Source organism: Apostichopus japonicus, chromosome 8, assembly GCF_037975245.1.
Source record: "Apostichopus japonicus isolate 1M-3 chromosome 8, ASM3797524v1, whole genome shotgun sequence".
In the NCBI taxonomy this organism is placed as follows: domain Eukaryota; kingdom Metazoa; phylum Echinodermata; class Holothuroidea; order Aspidochirotida; family Stichopodidae; genus Apostichopus; species Apostichopus japonicus.
The window spans coordinates 13,529,759-13,541,795 of record NC_092568.1 but is presented as its reverse complement, the minus strand read 5'-3'; the positions used below and the strand labels follow the sequence as shown (position 1 = coordinate 13,541,795).

The following is a 12,037-nucleotide window of genomic DNA, read 5'->3' as shown; positions in this document are numbered from 1 at the left end:
AACAAGCAATTCACACACACACAGCTGCATTCCCATTATCCCGTCACTACCTATTGGTGATTTAAAAGTAAATCTTTGAAGCAAGTATTATGTCCATACTTAAGAGTACATATAGAGGCAGGCATTCAAGACAAGAACTTTTGACTGCTCAGAATTGTTTTATCTTAAGACCCTCCTTCAGCAAACCATAGTAAGAGAAAAATAATAACGCAAGAATAAGTATCCCTGGGATGTAAAGGATGGGACAAAAGTAAACAGCAACCAAAATATTGAATGACTTTGTGTTACCAGATTCAGCACATTCACTTCTTAATGCAACATTTGGAGGTGACATAATTGAATCAACAGAAAGACCTTTGTCAGAAATAAATCACACTTAATACACTTAGTTTGACTCTGCTGTGATGAGGGATATTTTAAAGTATCAAAGTAATCTTGAATGTTTAGAGCAGAGATAATGAAATCATATACCGCTACTTGATTTTATCATCCCCTACCCAAATCCCCTTCCCTACCCTCACCCTCTTTCCTACCCCACCCCATTCCTATCCCCAAACTCATCACCCATTATACAACCCACTGTAAGCAATCTTGACAAAACAAACATTCCTTAGTTTAGCATCCTATAGGGTAAGAAAGAGTGCTTAGTTATTCCATCATAGAATTGCATCCAAAGAGTAAATGCAATTTTCCACTAAACGGAAGCATAAGGACTTGAAGGAACTCCATCGTAAGATGAGATAATTGAGTTATCAATGACCGTGAATGAATCCAACCATAACTGTGTTACTGACATACTCTTCTTTGTGGTTGTATGTTTCATTCAGAGTTAATGTACTGGTTCTGTTCAGTTCACTCCTCCTTATAGTTCTACTCACTACAATCCACTAGGATAACAGCTATTGTTCATGTATTGACTAATACCAAATGTCAGGGACACTTTCGTTCTCACAAGGCTAAATGTATTAGAATTGAGGCAACTGTTGTTCTTTTGGCATATATAGAGAAACAAAGCCAAGCAGTCTCGACTATGTTCAGTTCAGGAATCTTTTACGTAGTAGGGTTGATCTTGTCCAATTCAAGTTCAGAGATCTCTATTTACGTAGGGTTGATCTTGTCCAATTCAAGTTCAGAGATCTCTATTTACGTAGGGTTGATCTTGTCCAATTCAAGTTCAGAGATCTCTATTTACGTAGGGTTGATCTTGTCCAATTCAAGTTGAGGAATCTCTATTTACGTAGGATTGATCTTGTCCAATTCAAGTTCAGAGATCTCTATTTACGTAGGGTTGATCTTGTCCAATTCAAGTTGAGGAATCTCTATTTACGTAGGATTGATCTTGTCCAATTCAAGTTCAGAGATCTCTATTTACATAGGGTTGATCTTGTCCAATTCAAGTTGAGGAATCTCTATTTACGTAGGGTTGATCTTGTCCAATTCAAATTCAGAGATCTCTATTTAAGTAGGATTGATCTTGTCCAATTCAAGTTCAGAGATCTCTATTTACGTAGGATTGATCTTGTCCAATTCAAGTTCAGAGATCTCTATTTACGTAGGGTTGATCTTGTCCAATTCAAGTTGAGGTAAATTTACTTTTAGCCCACTAACAATGCATACAGAATCCCAGGGAATGTAGAAAACAGCTACTGTACACAAAGATGTCTGAAAGCCTAACTTACTTTATCAAGAGCAACATTGAGCGCCTCAAACATGTCTCCTAAACAACCAATTGCACTTTTTGAAACATTGGATCTCAGGTTTTTAACTTCTGCAAGTACAGCCACAACCACTGTATGAAGCTGAGCACCAAACTCTTGAGGATGGTGAAGGGCTAGCTGTCTCACTAGATTCAATCCATCATTCTTTATTTCCCTGCCAAGAAAAATGTTAAAAAATTGTTGAACTGACCTATAAGATGTTCACAACAAATAATGAAAGAATCACTTCACCATTTTACTCCTCTACAGAAACAAAACAAAACAAAATACTAAGTGCAAGAAATTCAGATTCAAGATATCAGTGATTTGGCACACTGAGTGTAAAATTCAACCACCTGGTAGGTTAAACATTGAGTCCACAGTGAACTTCACTGGCCATGATTGCCCAAGTGATCAGCTTTTAGGAGAGGGGAATATCAAGCATGTGCAATTAGTCACTCAACTCAGTAGGCAAAGGGGGTCAAAGCTCTGTGTTAAGTGATGTTCACACAATGGTTAGCTTACTGCAGTCATTTCATAGACCATAGCTAGGTCACATCAATCACTGTAGTCACATTATATACCATGATTAGCTTGTGACAGACACTTCATATATAACATGGTAACAGCTGACTGCAGTCTTTTCTACACCATGGTTAGCTCACTATGTTCACTTCAGATACTATGGTTAGCAAATTAAATTTTATATCACGGTTGGTTCACTACAGTGGTAGGTTTGCATCTGACTTGCTGAAGACACTATGCAAGTTAATGTTAGCTTACTTTTAACGGCTATCTCAAGTGTGATTTGTCTGTTATCGTTATCTGGTATACCAAGCATAACCGTACTTAATAATTAACAAACTTCAGTATTTTGGTGTAAGAAATGAGAGAGATCATACGCACCAGTCATCTTGTTCTAAAAACCGTAGAGCATCTTTCAAAGCTACGGATGGATTAGAGAGAGGCATTTCACTTGTTCTGTCATAAGTGTTCTCACTGGGTGGAGCCTCTGCTGCCTGTCCTTGTACAGTGGACCCTGAAATACTCTGTGCTAAACCTCGATTGCCTGGTGACTTGGGGCTGTTGATATCAAGTAAACCAAAAAATACATACATTTAGAATGTTTATGTAGACACTTTTCTTCTACAAAGTATACAAAAATATGACATTGTGGGCCATGGATGATACATAGAGTAAACAGAACACTCTCACTTTATAGAAGCTACAATAGGTTTGGCCAATATGAGAAAAGACAAAGAGAGTGAATAGACTGCATAGGCAAACAGAGCTGAAGAGGCATTTGATGACATTTATCATATTATCCTAACAAAACAGTAGGGATTGGAAATTTTTGGTAGTGACTTTTTTCATCCTTCTCTTTCTTGTGATCTTGAAGGCAAGTAGAATAGTGATGAATTAATTTTTGTAATTACCATAAATTGATAAAAGCAAAGATATAGTAGGCCTCTGCATATGCTGAACATTAAAGTATCTTAGCTCATTGCAGCTGCTTCCCTTCTCATTCCTCTGAAGTCTGATTTTCTATCTACCATCCCATTACATTATGGAAGCAGATAATCAGGTCCAAAATTATTGATCATATACTGCAAATAAACTGTACTTATGGCAAAAGTGGATGCTTTGATTATCTTGTCCTGCCAAACTGACATAATTTAATAATGTCATTTGATACTGCTATATGATGCAATGTTTGCTATAAATCATTGTGCCAGCTCATGGATCATGGGTCCGATTTCCATAGAGAGAGATATCTTTTAAGCACACAAAATAAATCTATATATAACATCTGATTTCATAGCAATCTATAGAAGTCTCCTTTGACAGGTAATTGTAGAGAATCTTACGATTTAGTCTTCTTCCGCTTTGTGGCATGTGGAGGTCTCTGGTGGTTTTCTCTGGGAGCAATTGCTGCTGGAGGTTTGCTGTATTCTGATGGTTGGTCCTCTTCAAATTCTTCTGCTGCATATTTATCTGAGGATTTGATGGTAGATGGTAATATACTATCCAGGGAATGAAGTGTTGATGAATTTTCACACAATGTATACTAAAATTTGGTGCATATACTGATGTCCTCTAAATGAAAGTCAAGTTATTGTTGAGTCTCTTTTCTTTAAGAACATTAATAAATTCTTGTAGTTCAGAAATAGAGGAACAGTAACCATGGTCGGTGGTCATCCATGTTATTGTGAGTATTTCATAATATTGCAGTTTTCAAGAAGCAAACTAAACCATAATCTTCATCTCCTATGATGCTTTCAATTAATGTATAAAAGAGATAAAGAAATATTCATTTCCAAAAAATATCACAGCTAAATATATGTATTAAGGTCACTGCATTGTTGCCAAATGTGTGACATCATAGTGCCTCCCAGCGGTGAAGTCAACAGGGCAACATCTAGCACCCAGCAAACATAGACAGCATACACTGACATACTCAGAGCATTTCCTGGTGCTGCATCTATGTATGCAGAGGAAACACAGATCAATCAGTAAAGCAAGCTACAACATTTAGGCATCTAACATGTGGGTCACTAGCCCAGCACACATGGCCATCTCACATCCACCTAAATACTGCCTTCATGAGCCAAAGGCTTTCATATTTACCTTCTTCCTCTTGTATTAATCTTTTTTTCCTCTCTTCCTCTTCATTCATCCTACGTGTCCTCAGTGTTTTCTCCTCTGCTTGTTTCCTCTCCTCAATCAATCCCCTCTGTTCTTCGATTCTCTGTCTCTCCTCAGCTTGAATCCTTCTCTCCTCCATCTCTAATTTCCTATATTCTTCTTCCTCCTGCCTCCTCTTTTCATCTGCTTGTTGTCTCTTCTTCCTGTCTGCTGAGGCCCTCCGTCTCTCTTCCTGTAACCTGAACTCCTTTTCTCTTTGCACCTCCGCCTGGTACCTTTGCGCTTTGATTTGTCTTTGTTTTTCTTCCTCCATTTCTGGATCGCTTTGAAAGCCTACATCTGATTCTACCAGCAGATCTGCTCTTCCCCTCTCTGATGTCCTCTGTACTCCAGACCACTCATTTCTTTCCTTTAATCTTTGCCTCTCATCATCCAATGATTTCTTCCTCATTTCAGTCACATCATCATTCAACTCCCTAGGGCTTTTCTCTGCTTGTCGAGATTTCCTTTGCTTTTCCTGTTTCTGCGTGATTTTGTCCATCACTGCTCTTGACATTGACATTCCTAAACCCTAAAAGAAATCAAAACAGGGTTTTACAGTTGAACGTAAAAAGCATACATTCTCTTTTATTATACATTTTATACCAAAATGAAATCAGAATATAGACATGTATTATACTTCATTTCACTGATGCACAAGTTGACAAGTTTGACTATTCTATACGTCATCTATTACTTGGATCGGTAGTTGAAAGAAGAAAAGAATTCAAAAATACCTAGGAACCCTATTGAAGCAAGGGATGCTTTTCATGATATAAATCTAACAAGCTTGTCATCAATTTATAAAAATGTCATTAACACAAACAAATACATAACGTGTACATTAGTCACAGCTGACCTGTTTAATAAATGAAATGAAAGCAAAGAATCTTCATATTAAACATCAAGAAAGAAGCAATATGTGTTGTTATGTGTGTGATAGCCAAAGAAGCTGGATGTTTTTTGGCCTTATGAGCTCTGACATTTGAATCTATGATTTCACAATATAATTTATGCCATGTCCAGTTATACACCCTTCAAGTTTGACACCCACTGGCCTTACTGTTTAGATTTTCACACACATGCACAGCATTACATTTTGTACCCCATGCAAGTCTACTCCATGTGAATGTGCTTTACAATGGTACTGCCCGCCAATATACACTAATGCTTCCTTTCAGTGCCACAACGGTTGTGTGGTGGGCAGCAATTTTAAGTATTTATTTGCACAATTTGTAGTAAAATATCTCAAGCCCAGTAGATTACATATAGGAATGAAGCATAGTTTTCTCCCAAAAGAAACAACTTCCCGCATAGACAAGTAACAGTAATGCTTGTAAGTTAATGATTAAGCTCTTGTTGTGACAAACATGTTATCATATTTCCTTGAGTCAATGTTTCTTATAATATGAACAACTCTTAAGATGTCTGTCGTAATGGAAGTGGTGATGTAGAGGACTGTCATACAGAGCACTATATAAAGCATTGATAGTGATTAACAGTAAATAACATGCCGGCTCCAGGTATTACAAATCTGTCAAACAACTTGTCGTTAACAGCTCATTTGGTAAGAGTTGAGGGAGAACAGTGAATATATTTGTACACATTTAATTCATAACTTAGTGTCAACACCATCACACTGTTGGAGAGCAAGGCAATGTCTGGTATTAATATGCTTACTTGTGCTTAATGTTAGAAAATGTCATTGATATGAAACATGATCAGAAGTCATTATGCACAAAATGAAGACCCCTGTTTGTGTATATTAGCTGAGACTTGCCATGAATAGATTATTTCTGTGAAAGTATATATGAAGTGTAACTTATTTAGACCTAGGCAAATATAAACACATCCATTGAAAATAACTGTTACAACCTGTGAGGCAAGAGACTTGTGCAGGATAGGAGCACCAATAACCATTAACCCACTTTTACGATGACATTAGCTGTCAATAAAATGTTTAAAATCTACACATTGCATTCAAAGAGAGCTTTCAATTGATACTGTATAGTACATAAATGTTTAGAATTCAAAACACTGCTCAGAACAGTAAAATCTAGCTAGATTACATAGTTTGCATCATACAGTGTACAGATCTAGGACCTTCGAAATGTTCCAAAGCTTCTTTCACTAAATGGAAAAACTATTCTAATTTATTGAGAAACACTAATATTCCACTTGACCTCATAGCAATTGTAACACTATTAGCCATCCAGCTAATTCTTGTAGTCTTTTCCCTGTCTATGTCATTCATAATTTTAATATATGTTTATAGCCATGCAACCTATTCACATAAATCTATTGCTCTTTAATGTTTCTACATGATATTATAAACTACTAACTATGCAGTCTGCTGTAGAGCTATTGCCAACATTAGTTTTTACTACAAAAAAGAGCAATCCATGTGCTATAGATTAACATGCAGTACTCATGTCCACTCTCACAATTTAACTCATACTCTGGCATTTTGTAAATCAGTATAGATACACTTGTGCTCATACCAAGGGGGCTACTACTTGTACTCATACTACAACTCTGCTATCAAGTGTGTTCAAATAAAGATCATGAACATAGGCCTTCTTGTGTTATTTTCAATAAGAACTGTTCATGGCAAAAAAGGCCACCATTGAACTGGTTTCAGAGGCTATCATTTAATACTTGAAACATATTTTTTCATTACGAATCTTTGAATTTGAACAGTTTATGCTTGCAGTTCACAGGTCAGAAGCTAGTGACTCTGATATACTGACGAAATGACTTTTGATCTCACAACTATGTATGTTTTGAGAGTTCGGTCCCTAAACTGTACTTTAATACATTAATAATTTCATTGCAAAGTTGCCAAATCATTATGATCCTTCCAATTATGTGTTTCAATTATAATTCTGTGTGTAATCTAGTTCATGTATGACCAAGAGCAGTATTCAGAACAGACCAAAGTTTGGGTGGCTTGCCCAATACAAAAATGTAAAAAAAAACAGCATCGGGCAACCGTTTAGTGTTTAAATGATAATTACAAGATGAGTTGATAATACTTATGAGTAGTTTTTGCTGGACACAAGCCAACTTTATCTGCAGGGGTCAAGTAGGTTTTGTGCATTCTTTTAGGGGACAGGTATCTTAAAACATGTGTTTTCACACCTCGCTGTTTATTTTTTCATCTTATCAAGCCTTCTGTTAGACAATGTTACTTACCTCATCGTCACTCTTAGTGGATTCGTTGTTCTGTTGATAAGAAAAGCCGACTATTTCTGGTGGGTCCTCATAACCTGCTTCAGTCCAATCCCTCTGGTTACTTTGGCGTCTATTTTGTGCGAGCTGTTGATTAGTCTCTGCATTTTGGTGGTTGCCATAGACACCTGCAAAAATGTTACAAATCTTGTTGTCAGTAAACCTACAATGAACTTATCCTTTTGCTCATCAATAAACAAAAAGCAGCAGTATTTATCAGGGAGGCTAGATCAAATCATAGTCACTACTGACCAACAGACAGCAAGACAGACAGCTTCCTTGTTAATGCTACGTACGGCAAAGCATACAAATATGAATATATGCATAAAATTCATTTTAATGACATTTATCTGGAACTATTTGACATACATTGGTTTCCCACTTTATCATAGCCTTGTGATAACATGTCATCTAGGTATCCATACCAAAGCCCTCTGATGTCTTAGGTTCCCTCTTGGCTCAAATCACGTTTGAACTTACACCAAAGACAACAAGAAAGGTATAATATACCAAATTCAACCATTGTGTACTTCAAGGAAGATAGAGTATATTTCTTGGGCTAACATGTCTTCCAATCTAATGTATTGATTCCACACAACATAATTAATATAGCACTAACAAAAAAATCAATAGCTGACAGTTACTGACTACAAAAAGACAACCCTATTATAGTTTAATCAATGGGTAATATCATTGTTGTTTACCAAACCAAAAACAACAAACTGATTAGTACAGTTTATTCTGCATATTATCATACAAATTCAGTTTGACATACATATCAATTGTGCATGATTATTTCAACATATCAAGAGGAGTAAAGAAATTATTTCAATCATCTGAGTAATCATTCAACACTCCATCTCAACTGACTATTATTACATTTCTTAAAGGTCTATCCTCAACTTGTTCATCAAGTTTAGCAGCAGCAATGAGAGCTCAGTGTCCCTACTGTAAACCAAAGACAAATTCTTCCAGGTGAAAATGAACTCTCAGTGAGGAAAGAAATCAATAACACAGAGCTAATGGACAATTACTTCGTTACTTCCGTTGACAAACCCAGCTAGATGAAAGTGTGTCACCAAGAAAAGACATTTTCCTTGTGACATCATCAGTCTCTATGGAGATACAACTTCAAAGCAATTTTTCTTCATACACTTCAACAATTAAGACATTGCAGGGTGAAGAGTACACAATGAGCAAATACTTTGACTATGACAAGATAAAGAACAGGAAGAAAAGCACAGTCCACAAAGACCATTTGAAACTATTAAATAGACATTCCCACATCCAGCAAAGGCTAGTGCAAAGGCATTTTACTCTCACATTTCCCTATATGATTTATATTTTATTTCATAACACTAGCTAACATGAGCAATACTATTTGATAGAGTACTCAATCAGTAAGGTAGTCCAACTGCATTGGTGCCAGGCCTCGACAAAAAAATTTAAAACTACTCGCCAACTGGCGACCGAGTCTAAAATTCTACTCGCCAAAACGTTGAATTTACGCGCCATTCTTTCTCGCAAAGTGTTTGTGTGATATACGCCTAGGTAGTATGGCCTAACTTAGGATCTCGGTTTCAGTGTTACTGTTAGTTGTTTACAGCAAAAACGATCTATGTAAATAGTGCTTCGTCAAAAGTGTTTAAAACATGATATTCATGAAAATAGAAAACGGTGAAACATTGTAAGCATTGTTTATGACTTGCTTTGTAAAAGTAACCACAATAATAAGCAATGGCACGGCGACCATCTGTAACTTTCACTGGAAATGACATCAGACTACTGTGTCAGTGTATGTGTATGTGTTAGTATCGTTAACAAGTTAAGATAACACTTAATACTGACAATTATTATTATTATCGATCGATTACTGAGTGTCCGACTTGCAGCTTTCACTTTCAAAGGCAGTGAGCGAATGAGCCACTCGCCAAAATGTCGAGCGTAATGCAATTTTTGCTCGCCAGTCGCAAAATTCTAGTCGCCATTGGCGAGTTGGCGACCGTATTTGTCGAGGCCTGATTGGTGCTTTATTCATGTTGTTGCTTGTCATTAAATGAGCAGCGAGTTCTATATTCACTGAAAAATTACTGTGTGCTCTTACAATCACACCATGAAAAGTGAGACACATGGAGGCCAGTAGGCCACCATGTTTTGCATGGTACATCTCAAACTTTAACTATATACTATGAAAGTAAGAAACTGCTACTTACTATATTAAAACCCATTCATAAACCAAATCTTTTGTCCAAGTTTGGTACCTATTATAAATTGTACTATGTGATCATAAAGCATTATTGATTTATATAACATATGTTGAACTTTGTTGACCTCAAATTATATAGAAACTATGGGACATTCACATGCATTGCTTGACATAATTCCTCCAGGTTCGTCTGTATCGCAGTTAGAGTTGTCTTCACATTCTGACCAACAGTAGTTTATCTCTCAAGTGACCACAGATTGCCCCACAAACCATAGAGCTCAAATGCCTCTCACATATAAAAGACATGGGATTAATCTTTTGATATTAAAGGTTCATCTTGAGATATTTGGTACTACGTATCCGTACACACACCTGATGTTTGTTGTTTCTTACAATGGGGACATGTAAGACAAGATAGGGTTCATATTTGCTATTCATTCATCAAGTGACCAAGTAATAAAATTCAGTTCTTATGATTTAGGTCATCTCACAAAGATTAAATGAAAATTCCATTGACAGCTTTTAATGAGCACATAAAGTTAGAGGCTGTCTGCTAATGATGTGTATCACTTTAAATATGAGTGGTCGTCATTCCCAAGTGTAAAACCATTCATCTGTTAATATGCAGCTTCTCTTTAACCGAGAAGATCACTCAAGAATAATCAATTTCATCACAAACCTCAACTTGCAGCATTACTAGAAGACTATACATGGTCCTTTGACATTTAGAATAATATGAGATGGAAGGAATCAGTTCTTCATGGAAAACTACAGGATGAGAGGAAACAAAATCCAACTTTGATAACCGATGAGGTACTGTCTTGATATTACAGATTGTTTGCATTTGGTAAACAATGTGGACAAGTTTATATAGGAATTAGACTAAACATGCAAAACAAAGGAGGAAAAAGAATTTTAAACACATTGTTACCATTTTTCTTAGTTTTTCACTTTGTGAGTTTCTCACAATAATAATGGGAACAATAGATATTGATTGACCAATTATCATTGATAGAAAGATAAAGGAAAACTGCTAGTAAAATGTCAGTTTAACTGTTTCAAATCAGAAAGAAAACCAATTACTTTAAAGTTACATACTGTACAAGGTTTTCTGACTTTGACCTCCATTGAACTCAAGAGACCTATGAACTCCACAAAATGCCCTTGGGGGTCTTGTATTTACTGAGGTCAGCTTACACACAAGGTATGAATGAAGTTCATACAACAGTTTCTTTTGGAGTGTGTTTACAAGCTTCCATACTTTGATACCTTTTGACCTGAAATGTATGATGACCTACATACAACACGATACAACACCAGGGTTCTTGAACTCACTAACATGGATCTACATGTATTCAATATATGAGGGTTATCCAAACTTTTATTTGGGAGTTATTGTGTTTATAAGGTTAGAAGACTTTAAACCTCTATTGACTTCAAATGACATTTCAAAACATGTAATATGTTTATTGTACAAGTTTACAAAGGTAGATGTACATACAAGGTATGAAGTTCATCGAAGCTTTACTATTGGAGGTATTGAGTGTACAAGGTTTTCAGATTTTGACCTATGTTGACATCAAATGACCATTGACCTCAACAAAATACAGTAAGTTCTTGCACTTCCTAAGGAACTATGTACAAGGTATGTGGTTCATGTAGGTTATACTTTTGGAGTTATTGCAGACTTTCAGGCTTTCACCTCTGTTGAAGTCAAATGACCTCCACAAATTCAAAAGGTTTATAACTCACCAAGTGAGAGCTACATAGCAAAACATGAAGTTCAGCCAAGCTGCAATTTTGGAGATTTACAAGGGGCACCATACACACACACACCCCATGATCATATACACCTTTTGCCTTTGGCAAGAAAACAAAAGTGTTGTAGCTGACATGCTGAAACTTCTTACAGAGGGAAATTTCATCAATACAAGGATCCTTCCTATGCTGAAATAACAGCGCTTGCTCATCGGTACTAGATAAAAACTGAACAAGAAAAAATGTATTTCCATACATTTTAGTTATCAATAGACTTAGACATTTGTGAACTGAGGCAACATAGTACTGTACTGCAGTGTCCATACCATTTGAGCACCAGTGATTGTAAACAAGTAGTAAACAATGTTCCTCAAAAGTTATTGAAACTAATGTCTCAATGCAGGAAAAACCTCACCTAATAGTGTAGCAACCAATATACACTATGAGACTATCAGGGCTG

The 12,037-nt window shown here is 36.3% G+C and overlaps 1 protein-coding gene across 1 annotated transcript in view; it reads right to left on the bottom strand.

Moving 5' to 3' along the window:
• The window catches only part of LOC139970484 (TOG array regulator of axonemal microtubules protein 1-like), a 56,878-nt gene that overhangs the window by 11,585 nt on the left and 33,256 nt on the right, over positions 1 to 12,037 (bottom strand). Inside the window, exons 8-12 of the mRNA XM_071976238.1 lie at positions 7,578 to 7,741; positions 4,326 to 4,914; positions 3,566 to 3,692; positions 2,604 to 2,780; positions 1,680 to 1,872 (exon numbers count right to left, since the gene is read on the bottom strand). Coding sequence (XP_071832339.1) covers positions 1,680 to 1,872; positions 2,604 to 2,780; positions 3,566 to 3,692; positions 4,326 to 4,914; positions 7,578 to 7,741 — 1,250 coding nt within the window. The remainder of the gene's footprint in view (positions 1 to 1,679; positions 1,873 to 2,603; positions 2,781 to 3,565; positions 3,693 to 4,325; positions 4,915 to 7,577; positions 7,742 to 12,037) is intronic.